The following is an 18,409-nucleotide window of genomic DNA, read 5'->3' on the forward strand; positions in this document are numbered from 1 at the left end:
CCAAGAATATGCGGATACTGATTTAGAACCACACCAAATCCACGTGGTGACTCATAAATAGCGAAGGACATGCAGGGCTTCCTTAGAAAGCCCTGGTAGGAGCTGACATCTGAGATCACCGAGGAAGACAATGGCTGTGACCCACACAGCCTCATGTGACCAAAAGGACACCCGAAGGGCCTTTATTTGGAAATGGGGGCGTCTCTCCCAACATGCCTACACAAGCCTACCTGACCACAGCAATGCAACATTTGCAAGTCTACCTATAGACTTTAACTGCCTCCGTGTGATGATGTAGTTCAAGTTCCTACTCAGAAACTCAAGTTGTCACCCCAGGCCAGGGCATCAGACGTGGATGGGGATCCAGCAGGAGAAGGACACGGGGGGGGGGGGGGGGGGGGCGCGTCCCTGGTGGCAGAGACAGTCATTACTTAGAGGTTCAGAATTTATAGCCATCTGAGCTTCCTATTTCTTTTTCTTCTCTATTGAGCAACAGAAGCAAGATATAGGATCAAAAGATAAAGCAGGTATAATTTCTTGATGTCCTGCAGTCACGAGCATTCCTGCTTCTGGTGAGAAGTCAGGACTTGTGCACACTGGTGCACAGAGCCAAGGGTCCTCATGCATGCAGTCACCTTCTGTGCAGGTGGGGACTGACAGGGTGTGTTCCCAGGGATACGTGTGCCCCCCTGAATCTGAACACTGACCTGCAACGAAAGGAGAGGCTATGGAAATGCCACCAAAGAAGAGATGTGAGGAAGCCTCGGCGGTGGCTCTGACTGGGAGCAGGAGAGCCAGAACCCGCTCAGAGAGGAGCACTGTGGGGTGCAGCTTCCCTGCCCTGGCTCCAAAATCCTTGATTTCTCAGGTAAAAGGCCACTGAAGGGGAGGCCAGGTGAAGACTATGGAAAAGCAGGCTGACAATGGCTTATCAGCGGTGAGGCAGGGCGGGTGCAGCGACAGCACTCGGGCTCCAAAGTCCGACCCTTGGCTTTGAAATCTGGTTTCTTTTGAAGCCGTGTGACCTTGAACAAGTTATTAACCTCTGTGAGGCTTGGCTGCATTATCTTTAGACTGGGGTGGCTCTGAGGATTAAATGAGCCAATTCGCATAAAGTGCTGAACAGAGTACCTGTCATATGGTAAGTGCTTCATAACTGTTAGGAATGATGATTCCAACTTAATAAAAAAACATTTAAAGCTCAAATAAATCAAACCAGGTAAGAGGGAACAAAATCTAAAACATCAAAACAACAAAATAATACAATGCCTCCTTGGAAAAGATGTTGCATTAATTAAGGATCTAGGTCCAAGAGCCGAAGGTCTTTCAGTCCTTACGTTTAAGTAAAAATAAAAGAAGGAAATGTGTGTGTGTGTGTGTGTGTGTGTGTGTGCATGTATGTGTGTGGATCCATGCACATGTTTGCATTCTTCAGCATTTCAAATGGGATGATGGGGGATTCTCTAGGGTTACACGGTAAGTATTTTAGCCTCAGATGCAGTGTCACAAATCACTTCACAAGGAGCTCACGGATGCGAACAGCTAAGGTTTTCACGGTGTGATGCTCCAATGATGAAGCGGTCTTGGAAATGCTCTTGGAAGGAATAAACCACAAGCCAAGGAAGAAAGCAGGAAAAGCAGGATTTGGGGGGCAGTGCTTAGCTGGGGAGAGGGGCTTGACCAAGAATCTAGGGAGTAAACCTTTAATCCAAACAGCAGCGGCCCTTGGTTCTCAGAGACCAGAGAGCCTGGAGGAAACGGTGTGGCCCTTGGCTGGAGGCCAGTAGAAGCCCAAACTGGCCTGGGTGGGCTGAAGGAGGTGACACCAGGCACAGGTACAAGGACGTGCCAGACTTTCACTATGTACCCAGGTGAGTAACCACAGGTGCAGGCAGCTCCCCTGTTGTACCACGCACTTCACTTCTGAGAGCTGCCTGACCACACCCACTCTCCCTTTCCACTGCCTCTGCCTGCTCCTCCGGAGGTCTCTGCCCCTCAGCACTGCAGTGCCTCTTTCTACGACGGTGTAAGTCTCAGACTAGAAGAAGGTGAGCTTTAAACTTCTCATGTACTGAGTGTTCTTTTCTTTAAAAAAATAAATATTTATTGATTTCAGAGAGGAAAGGAAAGGGAGAGAGAGAGAGAGAAACATCAATGATGAGAGAATCATCTATTGGCTGCCTCCTGCAAGCTCCCCACTGGGGATTGAGCTCACAACCCCGGCATGTGCCCTGACCAGGAATGGAACCATGACCTTCTGGTTCACAGGTCGACGTTCAACCACTGAGCCAAATTGTTGGGGCAATGTGCTGAGCGTTCTGCACACAGACGATATTACAGACTTAGATACTTAGCTGAGAAAGAGCTTCCCTTGCCTAGTGCTACCTGCGGAAGCCTACAAGTTCCAATTTTGAGGATCACAGTTCAAAGCTCTGATACTAGTATGTACATTTACCATTTCAGGGCCCTAGTCAGTGGTTGGCAAACTGTGGCTCGCGAGCCACATGCGGCTCTTTTCTTTGGCCCCTTGAGTGTGGCTCTTCCACAAAATACCACGTGTGAGCGCGCACGTACAGTGCGATTGAAATTTCGTGGCCCATGCTCAGAAGTCGGTATTTTGTGGAAGAGCCACACTCAAGGGGCCAAAGAGCTGCATGTGGCTCGCGAGCCACAGTTTGTTGACCACTGCGCCTAGGTGAACAATGGGATCAGGGAGACCTGGTGTGAATCCTGGCTTTGCACTTATCTGCCCTGCCACATGGAACTAATTACTTTCCTTCCCTAAACCTTAGTTTCCTCCGGCTAAATGGAGATTATATGCACTTTGCATGAGAAATGATGAATAAATGCAAAGAGATAATGATAGGAGATAAGATCTTGGATATAAGCAAAGTACCCCACCCGGCCCCTGACACACAGAAGTCATTCAATAATTGCAACTCTTGGACAGTATTGCTGCTGGTCTGCATATTAATATTCCAGAGACCTAATGAGGTTGAAGGGATTCATTACAAGCTGAAACTGAGGCCTGGATGAGCCATTTAAAAAGCAATCTGCTCCCGCTGTCTGCAATTCGCCCCCCTTTAACTGCAGGGGCCACTGGACAGTGCAAGTGAATGCTGTAAACAGTTAACGGGGAGCGTGACAGTGTTGGGGAAGACTGTAAAATTCCTGCCCCATTACTGCGCAGTTAGTGAACCTTCTATCTGCCATCCGATTTCCTCTGCTTAATCGGTTTCCTAATTGTCTAGAGTATTTGATGTATCTGGCACAGGAAGGAGGCCTCAGAGCAAGGTTCTGGGAAGGGGCTTTAATAAGTGTCTGGTCTGTAAGACCACAAAGGAAAGAGCCTCAGCCAGGACCGGCCATGCCGGAGGTATGGTTCCCCACAAAAATGAGAGCAATGCCTGCAGGTGAAGGCAAGTCTCACCCACAAACTGGAAGACAAGCCCCAGGTCACAAAGGTGTCTGGAAGGCCTTGCAGCTGCTTTCCCCAGTGTGCAGAGGAATAACAAAGGAGTGTCAATAAAAGCAGGCCCTGCTTCTCCATACTTGTCAGCTCACTTACCTGCTTATTCACTGTGGTCTAGTTAACACCTATATTTTACTTCTTAGTCACTGGCTCATTCATTTATAATTAGTTCATTCACTCCACAAATGTTTATGAGGCATCTGTGCACTAGGCACTGTTTGGGCCATTGAAGATATATCAGGGATAAAAGGGACAAAATCCCCTGTTCTCAGGGGCTTAAAGCCCAGTGGAAAGAGACAGACAGATGAAAATACTTACAGAGAATGTGTAAAGGTGATAGGAGCTATGTAAAAATAAGAAAGCAGGGGAGACAAGGACATGCCAGAGAGAGGAGTGTGATTTTAAGTAAGATGGTCAGGGAGGCCTCACTGAGAAGGTCATCTTTTATTTTTAAATATATTTTTATTGATTTCAGAGAGGAAGGGAGAGGGAGAGAGAGAAACATCAGTGATGAGAGAGAGTCATCGATTGGCTGCCTCCTGCACGCCCTCTACTGGGGATTGAGCCCACAACCTGGGGATGTGCCCTGACCAGGAATCAAACCAGCGACCTCTTGGTTCATAGGTTGAGCTCAACCACTGAGCCACACTGGCTAGGCAAGAAGGTGATATTTGAAGGTGTGTATGCGCCAAGCAGGCTAGGCCTCAGGATGCGATCTGGGCCCACACTGGATACCCAGGGAGTGACCCCAACCAAGAGACGTGGAGTGCAAAGGCAGCCGGAGCATGCTCACCTCCTCCAGCCGCCGCCGCTGCTCCTTCTGCTCCTCTATGCGCTTCTGGCGCTCGGCCAGCAGCTGCCGCTTGTGCTCCTCGTTCTCCCGCTGCTGCTGCTCCAGCTGCTGCCTCCGCAGGGCCTCGGACCTCTCCTTGTTGGCCAGCTGCAGCCGCAGGAAGTCCCGCCGCAGGGTTGACTCTCCTGGCAGGTTCAGAATGGAGCTGTGGGCAGGACAGAGAAATCAGGATCCCACAAGGGGCAAGAGCAACTGCTACCGTGCGTCTTGGGGGAGGAGTTCAGGGCAAATAAATCACCCATCTAGAGGAGCCACTTGCTCAAGCACAGGCTCTTAGGTCCTCCACTAAGTATATTACTCACCCCCAAAAGAAACAGAGTCAAAGTAAGAGACTAGTGCCCGACTCCCTTTCAGCTGACTACTGCAGACACATGCTGTCACCCTCCCTAGAGGGATGTCACATTCCTAGAGGCCACACCGCTCTCACCCTTGTGACGTGGCAAAGATCTCTTTCTAAAGTCTTCAGTGTGTGTGTAAGCCCTGAGCCCCAGACCAGCTTATTTTCATGTTTAAGAAAGGCAAGAACAAAGCCAGAAAATAAAAATTAATCAGGAGCTGAGGGAACCTACTCTCCTTAGAGGAGTACAGGTCACCCTCACTCACATCACCTCCTTGACTTCTGTACCAAACCACAGGAGGCAAAGGGTAGGCTGCTCACATGAAGATGTGATGAAGATGTGATGAGCCAGGGAGGGGAAGTGTGGAGCCAAGGTCGACAGCACAGGACTTGAACCCAAGTCTGCCAAGTCCGAGGGTTCAGGACTTGTCTTGTGCGCCATCCCCCCACCCCCCGGTTAAAGTGAAGTTAAGTGGTTTGGTTCTGGCCACTTGCAACTGGGACTTCAACCAGCTCACTGATCCTAGATTCCTTTTAAGAACTGTGAGCCTCAATCCACCTCACTTGCAAAATGGCCATTAGGCACATGCGTGTGCATGTATGTGTTTGTATGTGCATGTGGCAGAGAGAACAAGGGGGGCAGAGGAACAAAAAAACACTGGTAATTGAGGGCTGTCCTACTCACCACCCAACTGCATGTGTATAACTCAAAGTCACAGACACAACAGCCTAACAGACAGGTAGAAAATGGCTCCTATCTATACTAATAATAGAGGAATATGCAAATTGGCTGGCATGCCATCATGTAACGACCAATCAGGATGGGTGCAGGGCCATGGTAGAGAGCTCTCAGCATGTCTGCGCAGGGGGTCCGAAGGGTACAGAGAGGAAGGGAGAGCAGATAGGCAGTTAGGAGGATCAGGCCAGGAGGGGAGAGCAGTTAGGGGGATCAGGCCGGCACGGGAGAGCAGTTAGGGCAGGGGTGGGCAAACTTTTTGACTCGAGAGCCACAATGGTTCTTAAACTGGACTGGAGGGCCGGAACAAAAGCATGGATGGAGTGTTTGTGTGAACTAATATAAATTCAAAGTAAATATCATTACATAAAAGGGTACGGTCTTTTTTTTTTTTTTTAGTTTTATTCATTTCAAACTGGCCGGATCAGGCCCATGGGCCATAGTTTGCCCACAGCTGAGTTAGGGCCATCAGGCCAGCAGGGGAGCAGTTAGGGGCATCAGGCAGGCAGGCAGGCAGGTGAGCAGTTAGAAGCCAGTGGTTCCGGATTGCGAGAGGGATCCCGGATTGGAGAGGGTGCAGGCCAGGCTGAGGGACCCTCCTCCGCTGTGCACCAATTTTGTGCACTGGACCTCTAGTTTGTTCATACAAACCTAGCCCTTTTAATCTTTCTGGCAGCTCTCACTTGAAATAAATATATTAAATAATTATTGAGTGCCTACTACACAGCAGGCTCTAGTGGATACAGTAGGAGGTAACCAAATTCTTTCTCTAGAGTTATCTTGTGGGAAAGACTGAAAAATAATTAGGCAGACAGACCAATTACAAATAGCATAATTTCAGGTATTGATTATCTCTATAGAAGATAAAGTGTTAATAGTTGATGAGTGACAATGGCAAGGGTGCTGGGGTAAAGATTAGGGTTCTGCTTTGGATAGGGTGATTAGGGAAGACCTCTCCAAGAAGGTGACAGTTGAGCTAAGACTCAAATGATGAAGAGTCAGTCATAAGAAGAGGTAGGGAAGAATCCTTCAGGCAGAAGGAAAAGCAAGTACAACTGAGCCCTGAATAACACGGGGGTTAGGGGTGCTCACCACTTCCTTGTGCAATAGAAAATCTGTGTATAACTTTGGACTCCCCCAAAACTTAGTTATCACTCAATATCCATTGGGTATTGGTTCTAAGACACACTCCCCATCCCCTTGCAGATACCAAAATCCAAGGATGGTCAAGACCCCTGTATAAATGGCATATAACAATGCACATAGTCAGCCTTATGTATCTGAGGGCCTGGGCAGTTCAAAACCATGTTAAGGGTCAGCTGTATAGAGGTCTGTGGTGGGGACAGGTATGGCCTCTTCAAGTAACTGAGCTCCAGCTGGTCTTTCCAAGAGCAGAGGGCGCTGGGGGCTAATTCCAGCAGGTCATAAATGTAAGAAGTTCATCAAAAGGTTGGTGGACCTCGAGGCTTCAGCAGGGCTGAAGATATATATTATTGCCTGCTGGGATAGCTGAAAACATTTCCCCAAACCGAAAGATTTGCATATATTATTGCCTGCTGCCTGACAGCTGAAGGCAGTTCCCCCAACCTGACAATGCCTACTGTATACCAAACCTTACCTTTTGATATGTATATCTGCTTTGCTTTAGGGCAGTTTGTGTTAATAAAAAGCTAGGGGGTCCAGAGATTCAGAGAACTTGGTTACTGAAGCTAGGTCTCCTCTGACTCCCCAAAATGCCTTCCAAATTCATATTTCATGTCTAATCTCTTTATTAATTTACTCGCAGCCCCTTTTCCAAATTCCTGAGCCCTTCTAGATCAGGGGTGGGCAAACTTTTTGACTCGAGGGCCACAATGGGTTCTTAAACTGGACCCGAGGGCCGGAACAAAAGCATGGATGGAGTGTTTGTGTGAACTAATATAAATTCAAAGTAAACATCATTACATAAAAGGGTATGGTCTTTTTTTTTCAATAGTTTTATTCATTTCAAATGGGCCGGATCCAGCCTGCGGGCTGTAGTTTGCCCACGGCTGTTCTAGATGCTGAGAAACACCCCAGCAAGAGGGAATGACAGGGAGAGTGGTAGAGGAGGTCAGAGAGACAGGGCAGTGAGGGCAGAGCCACACAAGGAAAGATTAAGCAGGAGAGTAACATGATTTGATTTGTTTGGCTGCTGAATGGACGACAGTCTGCAGCGGGTAGGAGGACAAGCAAGGCCACCAGCTGGGCTGCTACTGAAGGGCTCTGGGGTGGAGACTTCAGGGTGGTAGTGGTGGGGACGGAAGTTGGGAGAATCATTTGGAACAGAGTTCATGAAATCTGTTGGTGGATCTAATGTGTGGATTGAAGGATGACTTGCAGGTTTGGTCTTGGCACCTGGGCAATGGTGGTGAGAACAACTGAGATGGAGAAAGCTGGTGGGAGGAACCGCTTTGGTGGCAGCTGATGAGGTGATCATTCTGTTCTGGAGACTGGATAGCATGCTATGTGAGATACTGCCAGAAAATGACATGAAAAGCCTTCATTTGTGACATTCCAGACAAGAGACAGTGCTTGGATTCTACTAATAATCCTCCCCTAAAATGCACAGCCTTTGTGTAGAACTCTAAGCAAAGCCCAAATGACAATGCTTATCTACGCAGGCCGCCTGCTCTGTGCCAAGGCAGGGGGGCTTCTGGACCCTCACGTGCACACGAGGATGCTGGGTCAATGTCAGGTGATCTGAGCAGCATTACTGGCTCCATCATGAGCTGGTGTGTGACCAGGTTGCCACCCTTGGACTGTTACCTCATTTCTAAAATGAGATAACCACTGTCTCTTTCTACTTTTCAGGATTTCATGAAGATTATTAATTAGATGTGTCCATAAAACAGGACTTGGAACATAGTCTTCAGTGTGATATAATGACATGTTACAATTATAGAAATGTCAAGGCATGGCTAGATTGGCTCCCTAAGTGACTGCTAACATGCAGTTTAGCAAGCATTAGTTAAAAGGGGCTTTTTCAGATCTCTAGAGAGTGATCAGAATGATTGACAGGGCCGCCTGGGTGAGCTTTGGAAAATAGTGTGCAACTTCTCTGAAAGCAGGGCATTTGGTCCTTGGCTTCACAAGAATGATCATTTGCCATGTCACTACTTGACAGTCATCATCTCAATGCAGCTAAGCTAGGGGTGGCCAGGATGTTAAGTATCAGCTGGAAGGAAAGAATTATCTTTCAGTCTTTGACCTTGAGAAGTCCTGTGGCGTGAAACAGAGAAAAACCGGGTGACCCAGCAAGCTCAGTCCCACCTGCCCTGTTCTGGGTATTTTGGCAATAATCCAGCTTGGTAGGTCTGAGTTAGCTCCGAAAAGGAACCTACCAGCTCATCCTAGTAGTGAATGAACTGGCCCCTTCCTTGGTCAAGAAGCTCCGCCTCTACAGTATGGGAACTGCTCCTTCTTCAGGAGCACTGGGTTCTCCTGGGATGGCTAATGAATGAAGACCCACACATCCCAGTGATGTTTCTACTTGTGCATTTTCCCCATTGAATCTCACCTCACATGAACAGCGTGCCCACCATGATATGTGTGACTGTGCCCTGGGCTCATTGAACTGCCGCCAGCTGAATTCTCGCACGAAAGAGAGATCCTGGCAGCGTGAGCACACTGGCATTAATTATTTATAAACACAGACTAGAAGAAAGTTGGAATCAAAGTCAAGTGAAATTCAAAATGTGGAGATGATAATAATTAAGCAGCACTTGATTCTGGGGTCTGACACATGACAACAGGAGTGGGCATGAAAGTCTCTATTTAGGGTTCACCTCTAGAGTGTAATTTGATTTTCTGGAAATTGTTTCCTCTTGGATTAGGCTGCGGTGAAAATACCGAGGCGTGTGACAAGAACAGTGGCTGTCCAAATGGGCTTCTCAAAGGTGTGAATTGAATGACTCACGTTCAAAAATACCACTTAGGTCTCCAGAAAGATGTAGTTTTAGGTACTTTTAGTTCTGTATCACCCAGATAATTGCCTGCTGCCCATTCTACACATTACAGATGTGAAGAAACAAGGCCTTAGAAGAGAGACCATAAATCTTGGGGAACGAGGTAAAGAATACGCTGATTTCCACATTTCCATGAATCTGCCTAGGGAAGTTTTCCCAAATGAATGAGCATGTTTATAGGCAATAAATTAAAGAAGACCGTCATGCTGGGATTCTTAAAAAAATGAACGTATCAATCAATAGGAAGTGAGTCACAAGCACAATTCCGAATGTGGACATGAGAAGGCGTGGCTCTTCCGCTCCTACCTGGGCTCTCCTGAGTCATTCTCCTCCTCTTCTTCCTCACTTCCACTGTACTCATACTCTGTCTCATCTAAAGAGAGACGCACAGAAGGTTAGTGCATAAAACGGAAACTGAGCCCTGTGAAGCCCAACCTCCTCATTTCATATAAAAATAAACTGAGATCCAAAGAGTTGTCATTAATGCTGAGCTGGGACAGGCTCCAGACACCCTGACTTGAGCTCCAAAAGTTCCCATTAGCTGAATCCAAGTACATGGCGTTAACCACATCCCAGCCTGTCCCACCTGACTCAAGATCGCTGTCTCCAATTCCCGGTGCTCATACAAAGGTGAAGACAAGGAATTGAAAAATAACCTTTCAGTTTGTGTTGACTCACAATATAGAACCACCTAAATGAATCTTTCATTGGCCCAGTTAACTTATTGTCAGTTTTAATAATTTTTCAAGTAGGAATTTTAATATGACTTATATGGACTCACCAATTGTCTTTAGATATCATGGTAAATACTAGAAAGAGACGTTTGGCGGTATGTGCTATTGAAAAGATAGTTAAATGTGTTTTGATTGACCCTCTGGGGACATCCATTTAATTCAATTATATGTTAGGTTAACATGCAATAATGATTAAGACTGAGTCTTTGCTTTGCAGGAGATCAAAATTTAATGGACAAGACGGATACATAAGAAATCAGAGTCCCTGTGACTATAAAGAAAGGGAACTAATCTTTGTTGGGTATCTCCCATGCCACTCACCATACTTGATACTTTACCAATGTTCTCCTATTCATTTCTCATAACAATCCTTCAACATAATACCCACTTTTCAAGTGAAGACACTGAGATTATAAGAGGTTAAGAAATATGACCAATGTCATTTCATTAATAAATCTGGGATTTGGATTTAGAATTCAATACAAACTTTTTCCAATTTTAAAACTAGTGTTCTTTCCAACATATTATGTGCTAAATAGAAGTACATAAAAATAGCAATATGATATCGGAGAAAGGATCAGCCGAGTCCACTGGTCATGATGGGGAAGGGGACATGAAATCTTTGGGGAGGAAATGAGGTGGGCCTTGGAAGGTCAGTGGGCCATTTCCAGGCAGACGGTAGCTGAAACTGGTGAAAAAGGGCATTCTAAGCAACATAACCAACTGACAGTGGCTGACAGTATTACAATGCATGGCATATTCAGGAAACAATGACATGAGTGGTGAGATGTCTGGGTGTGAGAAAAGCAGATGGAGTGAGAAAGGCCAGCAGGTCTGATATATATCAGGCTTGCTGATCTTTATATAAACCATGCTGAGAACTCTTCTGTGGGTTGCTTTTGATTTTAAGCAAGGAATGGTAGTATCACATTACTGTTATCCTTTCATAGCTGTGGGTTAGTAATTACCACTTGGAAAAAATTTGTGTACCCCTAAAGGAACTAAAACTGCAACTTGGTTATGTGACCACCAGGGGCATGCTGAGGACTATAGCATCCTATATAATAAAAGGGTAATATGCAAATTGACCCCAACGGCAGAACGACCCGTTGCTATGATGTGCACTGACCACCAGGGGGCAGACACTCAACGCAGGAGCTGCCCCCTGTTGGTCAGTGAGCTTCCACAAGGGGAGTGCCGCTCAGCCAGAAGCTACCTCATGGATGGCCAGCACAGCAACGGTGGCAGGAGCGGCCCTAAGCCATTAGTTGGACATCCCCTGAGGGCTCCTGGGCTGCCAGAGGGATGTCTGACTGCCAACGGAGGCCCGATCCCCCAGGGAGTGGGCATAAGCCCGTAGGTAGACATCCCCTGAGAGGTCCTGGACTGCGAGAGGGTGCAGGCAGGCTGAGGGACTCCCCTCCCCCCCCCCCCCCAGTGATTGGATTTTCGTGTACCAGGCCTCTAGTTTCATCATAAACTTGAACACACTTTGCTTTCCATACTATTTAGCCATTAAAGGGATAATTAAATGAAGCTGAAAGTGTGATGACTTCAAGCATATTTTCTAAAATCACAAGTTAGCTTCATATATTTAGGCTACTTACATAGAGAACTTTCATAAAGTGTTTCAATATTCTACATTAAAAATTTAATATTTCCAACTTTCAAGAAACAGAGTTCAAAGTAAAATACAGAAAATTTATCTATTAAAGGTAATTATATCAAGGAAAAAAGCACCCAATTAATCCAATTATTTTTACTCTCTAGGGTAAAACCTTCATTTATCAGGCTTCTTAATTGTAATACTTCTCCAGAATCTGGTTTGATTGCTTTTATAACACTGGCTTAAATTAGCATGCATCAACATATTTTAAGGAAAAAAATAATATCAGGCAAAAATATCATAAAGCAATGAACATTAAAATTGTTTGATTCACCCAGCCAGAGAGGATCAGTTAGTTGAACATCATTCTGTGCACCAAAAGGTTGCTGGTTCAATTCTCAGTCAGGTCACATGCCTGGGTTGTGGGTTTGATCGCTGGTTGGGGCACGTACAGAAGGCAACCTATTGATGTTTCTCTCTCACATAGATGTCTCTCTCTCCTTTCCTCACTCTAATAATAAGTAAAATAAAATAAAATAAAATAAAAAAGTATTAGATTCTATGGTGGTTACCAAAGGGTTAGGGGAGTCAGGGAAGGTAGAAGAGGGTAAAGGGGTCAAATATATGATACTAGAAGGAGACTTGAGTATACCTACTACCAGAACTCTTCTTTTATACTTTGCAAAGAAGGAACACATTAAAAATAGTCTTTTTTCATGGGATAGAGAGTTCTGACTCACATTCCAGAGTTTATATCAACAAAATGTGAAGACAACCCAAGGCACACACTTTATCCATCCTTACAGGTCAGAGAGTTCTCAGAAAGTAATCCTGGATGGTACTGAAAAATTATAGGTCCATAAAGAATCATGTAAATAAGAGCCAATCTTTATCAAGTGTGTCTATGTGCCAGGCATTGTATGAAGCGATTTACACGTACCATCACATTTAATCTTTGCAACAATGCCAGGCAACACTAATTATTATAATAAACCCAGTTCTATTTTAAAGATTAGAAAACTGGGGGAAGTTCACATAACTATCAAAGAGTAGAGCTAGAATCTGAACTTAATATTTGAGTCTGAAAACAAAATTCTGAGCACTTAACCTACTTTATATACCCACAGTAAAAGAAATTTCCTTTTTTAGAGAAGGTGGCCTTGAATGGTTGCATGTCTGACATACCACCCTAAAATATTTCCTTTAAAATTTTGACTTCACAGAGTGGCCCATGACCACTATTAATAAGTAAACAGTTGAAAAAAATTAGTCCTTTTTGACTATCACTTAACCTATTTATTTTCATGCCTCGTTCCTCCAGCTTGGGCTGCCCTGCCCCCAGCTCCTTGGTTCTGATTGACACCTTGTCCTTCTCCATCACAAACAACTGGAGGTGGACCTCCTTTTTGGCTGAGACTCATAATTTCCTGCTCTGAACCTAACCTGATCACACATTTTCCTGAGTCTCTGACTGGCAGCAAAGGAGGATCTCTTCTCTCAAACCTTCACGAGGATTTCTCCTCCTCTCCAAGCAAGCCCTCTGCTGATCTTTCCTCCGCCTAATCTTGACTCCTACACTGCTCAGCACCCCACCCCCTGGGTCCCTGCTCATACCTTGCCACATTAGAAATTAACTTCAGAGGCAAAGAAGAAGGAAAACCAAATAAAAAGAGAGCAACCCTGTCCTATGCTGCCCATCACCTTCCACTACTCCTTCTGGATTGTGAAGAACAAAAGAGAGAGGTGGAGAGGATCGAGGCGAGGAAAAGCGTATCACCAAGTTCCTCCCATCCCCATCCCTGGCCTTCCTCTCTATTCTCCACTCCCTGCACACTCAGTGCTCACCTTGCCAGCTCTATACGGCCTCCTTACTACAACTTCACTGCCAACTTCCTCCTCCTTCCCTCCCCCGCCCCTGCCAGGGAGAACTCACCTGTCTATCCCCTGCATCTCTCCCCTTCATTCCCTACCTCAACCTTCCTACCTCCCAATCCAAGTAGTCATAAAACCTGCCCCAGACTACATGCATGTTTACATTGGTCAGGATGCTAGTGAAGGAATTTTTGAGTCTCTATCCAAACAGTCCTAGGACCTCAAGTTTGGACTGATGTCCTTTCCAATGATGTAGTGAAAAAACAGTGTGGTATAACAGCCAGAGCCACGAGAGATAAGTTTTTGAATCTATAAATAAAGAAGTGCATTAAATGATCTTCCAGCTTCAAAAGAAAAAAGCCTGGCAATCTCTTTTATATTACTGAGACGATAAGAACATTTATTCTGACTTCCAAATAAGTAAATTAGAAATGAGCCTCAGTGCACAAATTCTTTAAATGTTGAAGACTGCCAGTACTGAAAAATGTCAACTAGATTTTTTAGGTTGTCTGTCTTCTGTAGATCTTTAGTCTTCAAAACATGAATATTCATTTGAATTAAGAAAACCACTTGTCATATTAAACCACTTCATAGTATCACTCAACATGACTCTTTGTTCAGTGCCTAGAAAAGGTGGTATTTCTCTCAGTTCTATTCTCTCATGAAAGATTCCATTCAGCAGTCTCACCCCATTGATGCCCACAGGCTGTGATCTCAGAGGCAGCCCCTCACACGAAAGAATAATGCAGGCCCATTAGAAATCCCCACAGTCACCTCCAAATACATCAAGAGCGCAGGACTCACTCCATCTTTTGTTTCCCTTGCTGAAATACAAATGTGCTTCTAACCTTTCTCGCCTCGCTTCTTCTTTGTTCTATCGATATGGTCCTTGAGTTGAATGCGGACCTGTCGTTCGTTAGGTTGGTCTCGTATAAATGGATGCTTCATCAGTTGCTCTGTCGCTGGTCGCTGGCTGTGATTCTTTACCAAGCAGCTCTCAATAAATGACTGAAATTTTTTTGACCTGCCAGACAAAAGAGATGAACCACAGATTAAAAGATAATCCAAAGAAAGGCAAACTTACATTTTTTGAAATGCTAGAATAAAAAATTAGAAAAAGGAAAATAGGTCCAATCAGCCAACGTAGAGATCAACCCATCACAAAGTAGGTCTAGCACTTTATTAGGTACAATGGGGTATAAAGGCATCATCACCATCAACACACAATTCATACCATCTATGGCAGTGATTATATGTGAAAGTATTTTTTTTTTGCACAGTTCATACATAATATCTCACAGAAAATCAACAGGAATCAGAGAAAGCAAGAGCCCATTGGGAATAATAACTGGAAGTTCTATGGGAATGAGAGAACCACAGCTGGGTCTTAAAGAGTCAGGAGGAAATCACTCTGGGGAAAGGACAGTTCAGGGAGGTATAAAATCCGTGAAAAACTCCAGTTGGGAGTGAGCACACTATCTGTCAGGGGACACTGAGGTGAGATATCTAAATGAGGCAAAAAACGCAAGGCGGAAAAAGTAAAACCAAGGTTGGATAGAGGAGTCCATTTTGTAAAAATGGGCAAGATTCTTCTATGGGAAAGTGAACTTGATCTGGCAAAATTTTTACCTGGTAATTTCAGAGTCACTTTTGAACTTTGCTTTCCAATTAATAAAAACAGGATGTATGTATAAGCTTGTTATCAACCCACGGACTTAGAAACTTCACTCTAAGGGACTAAGTTCATACCCAGAAGCAAATTACCTCCCTTTAGGAAGGCAATATTTCCTCAAAGATAAACCCTCTGCCACAGACACACAGGGGCAGGGGAGCGCTGGGGAGAGGTACCACACCAATGATTAGGGCAGCGGGTCGAAATTAATGGACTTTAGCTATGATTCACGAACGGAAGTTCCAAGAATTTCCAGCATGATAAATAATTAAGCTCATGACTCTATAGCATGCCTGTCCAAGGTGTTCCATTGCTAATACGGCACCTCAGAGACCTTGGCAGAACCCTGGTCACCCTACTCACCCTTTCCACCCTGCTCAGAGCTGGAGGGAACCCGTTTTGTGCTCTCTGTCGCCCTCTTGTGAAGCACTGTGGCCTTACAGGAGCGCATTCCAGGAGCAAGCCTTTCCCAAGTTTCCCAGCAGGCCCTCGGGGTGTGTGTGTGTGTGTGTGTGTGTGTGTGTGTGTGCGCGCGCGCGCGCGTGTGTGTGTGTGTGTGTGTGTGTGTGTGTGTTGTATTTACTTAAGGCCTTGACACCACACAGAATATAATGGTGAGCGTGTTCCTCAAGATTCAAATGTGAGAGGACCTTCGCATATGCACCACTTTAGTCCTGCCCAGGTCAAAGCAGTTTCTCACCTTTCCCCATGCTTTGAAAGTGCTGAATTATTGATATCTTTCCTCCCTAAATTTCTAAACTATGCCCAAGCATTTAAAACATTTTATAAAAGTAAAGGTAACCCGCTATGCTTGGGGTCAACTCGGGATGAATCAGGACTGGACTGTAAATCATGACAACAGGATGGGCACTCCATGTACCCTGTAGGTCCTCCAGCCCATACCTGCTTCCTCCACACTGGAAATCCTGTGTTTGGATGTGCTTGAGTCATATTTGTCTCATGAGCACACTACCTGCTCTGAGATGTTTGATAAACAAATGATGCACAGATGGTTATTGGACAAGACCTGCCCTAAGGGCTACCTTCAAATCTGTGTTCATGAGGGACAGAGAGGGGGGCTTGGAGAGTAGATATTGTTTTATCACGTTGTCTTTCTCGGGTCCATCAGGTAAATGTGTGGAGGCACAAATGTGATTATCACCTAAGGCGAGAACTTGTGAAAAAACCACCCCGTAATGAATTAATGGACTCTGCTAAGGAACCAACTGAAGAGAATGAGGTTAACCTGCATAAAGAAATAAACAAACTCCACACGGTGCTTCCCTAGGTAGAAAATCAATATTAGGAAGATGAAAACAAAACAGACAGAAAGCTATTAAATATTCACAAAGAATGCAAATGGCAGCTCTCTTTTTCCTGCTTTCAACTAGAAGGAAGTGCTCATTTCTCACAAAGTGATCAGCTATTAATTAGAGGATGATAAATACAAGCAATCACACCCAATTTAAAAATGAGATCCAGACTTAATAGACTGTCCATGCCATTCCCCAGGACTGACACCTCAAAAACTCAGAGAAATCTCCAGCATGAGAATGTGTTGAAGATGTTTAGTGGGACCAGCCTAGTTCAGGGTCATTTCTCCAGACTCTCCCCCAGTGGGAAAGAACCTCAAGAGATATTTGAGAGGACAACTTTGGGTCCAAAGGGTGAGCCAAGATGCAGAACCACAAAGCTGGCAATGTGTTCCGCATCTTCTTCAAATGTACTGTGTTTGAAGAGAAAATAACGCTCACTTACAAGTCTTCAAAGACAACTTCATCGTCTCTTATTTCAGTTAGTGTGACCAAAGAATCAATATACTTAATTACACATTTAATTAAAACTAAAAACACCACCTATGTTGAACACTACCTGGCTATTTGCTGAGCGATCTTAAGGGTTTAAAGTACACTTATATAATTTTATTGTTAGAATCTCTGCTGCCAGTAATTTAGTTCTGTCTTTTTTTAATGCCTAAGATTAGTAATACTAATTTCCCAAGGGTTGGCATGGAGAGAGAAATGTTAATGATTGGTGCTTATAGTCTGAGACACGAGTTCTTATAATACTAGTGTCACTGAACACTTTATCCTACCAGATTTTTCCTGTTTATATATTAAATCATGTTAAAGGAATTAAAAATGCCCGAAAGATTATTACATTAATCATTACAACCAGCCAGGCTAAAAGTTTTTGATAATCATAGGACTGACTCCCTACATGCCATTTGACCTTTAAAATTTGTATTTCCCAGAACTATCCTTTTTTTCCCCTCCATCACTTCCTATGTGACTTTGGGCAAATTATACATCTCTGTGCCTCAGTTTCCCTAGCTGCAAATAGGGAGATTAAGTACTTATCTTAAAAGACTGTTGTGATAACTAAATGAGTTAATTATGAGTTAATTCGTACAAAATACTTACAACAGTGCCTATCACATGTAGGTGCATGTATCAACATACATAAATGCTGTAGGTATGTTTGCTAATATTTCTGAAATATGGTGTGTAGCTGCTCAAAGAAAACCCACTTGTCGGCTGTGGGAAGCTGGACACGGCTGTCCAGTGGCAGGGCAGGGGGAGAAGAAGGAACAGGGTGAGTGGAACCCACTGTATACAGCAGGCTGGGTGTGAAGGACAAGCAGAAACCTGGCAGAAGGCTCCTAGTGCCACTGCCGCTTCCAGGGGACAGAACTGAGTTGCCTCCTCCCCCAGGAGTCTGTTCCAGGCAGAAAGAAGGAAGCAGGGCCTGAGCACAAGGGGATCACATGCTGTGCCGGTGCCCAATGGAAGGCTGTTGCTGGGGAGAGAATGGTCTCACATCACAGTGACCCTAGGAGAGAGAAGCAGGAGGGGAGGATGCTCTGCCTCCTCGTTACCAATAGCAACTCTCCCTCTCTCTTCCTGCAGCTTGGCAACTCCAGGGCTGCCGGCCCTTCTGGCAGTCTCCTTCCCTTCCTTGGTGCAGTGTGCCTGTCTCTGCTCCGCCCGGGAGGCTGTGCCATTCCTGGGTGACTGATATTGATCAAGACTGTTCTCTGAATAGTGGAGGGTGGAACTGTGGGTGGGTGAGAAACAGGAGGGGCTCCGGGCAAGGGCCTGATCATGAAGTGGCATGAGAGGGGGCAGAGGGTCTGTCCCT

General features: G+C 45.1%; 1 protein-coding gene across 9 annotated transcripts in view; it reads right to left on the reverse strand.

Moving 5' to 3' along the window:
- The window catches only part of TNIK (TRAF2 and NCK interacting kinase), a 347,969-nt gene that overhangs the window by 82,249 nt on the left and 247,311 nt on the right, over positions 1 to 18,409 (reverse strand). For all 9 annotated transcript variants that reach the window (XM_059687029.1, XM_059687031.1, XM_059687025.1 and 6 more), the window contains exons 10-12: positions 14,445 to 14,620; positions 9,691 to 9,757; positions 4,266 to 4,470 (exon numbers count right to left, since the gene is read on the reverse strand). In XM_059687029.1, coding sequence (XP_059543012.1) covers positions 4,266 to 4,470; positions 9,691 to 9,757; positions 14,445 to 14,620 — 448 coding nt within the window. The remainder of the gene's footprint in view (positions 1 to 4,265; positions 4,471 to 9,690; positions 9,758 to 14,444; positions 14,621 to 18,409) is intronic.

The sequence above is a fragment of the Myotis daubentonii genome, chromosome 3, assembly GCF_963259705.1.
Source record: "Myotis daubentonii chromosome 3, mMyoDau2.1, whole genome shotgun sequence".
NCBI lineage: Eukaryota > Metazoa > Chordata > Mammalia > Chiroptera > Vespertilionidae > Myotis > Myotis daubentonii.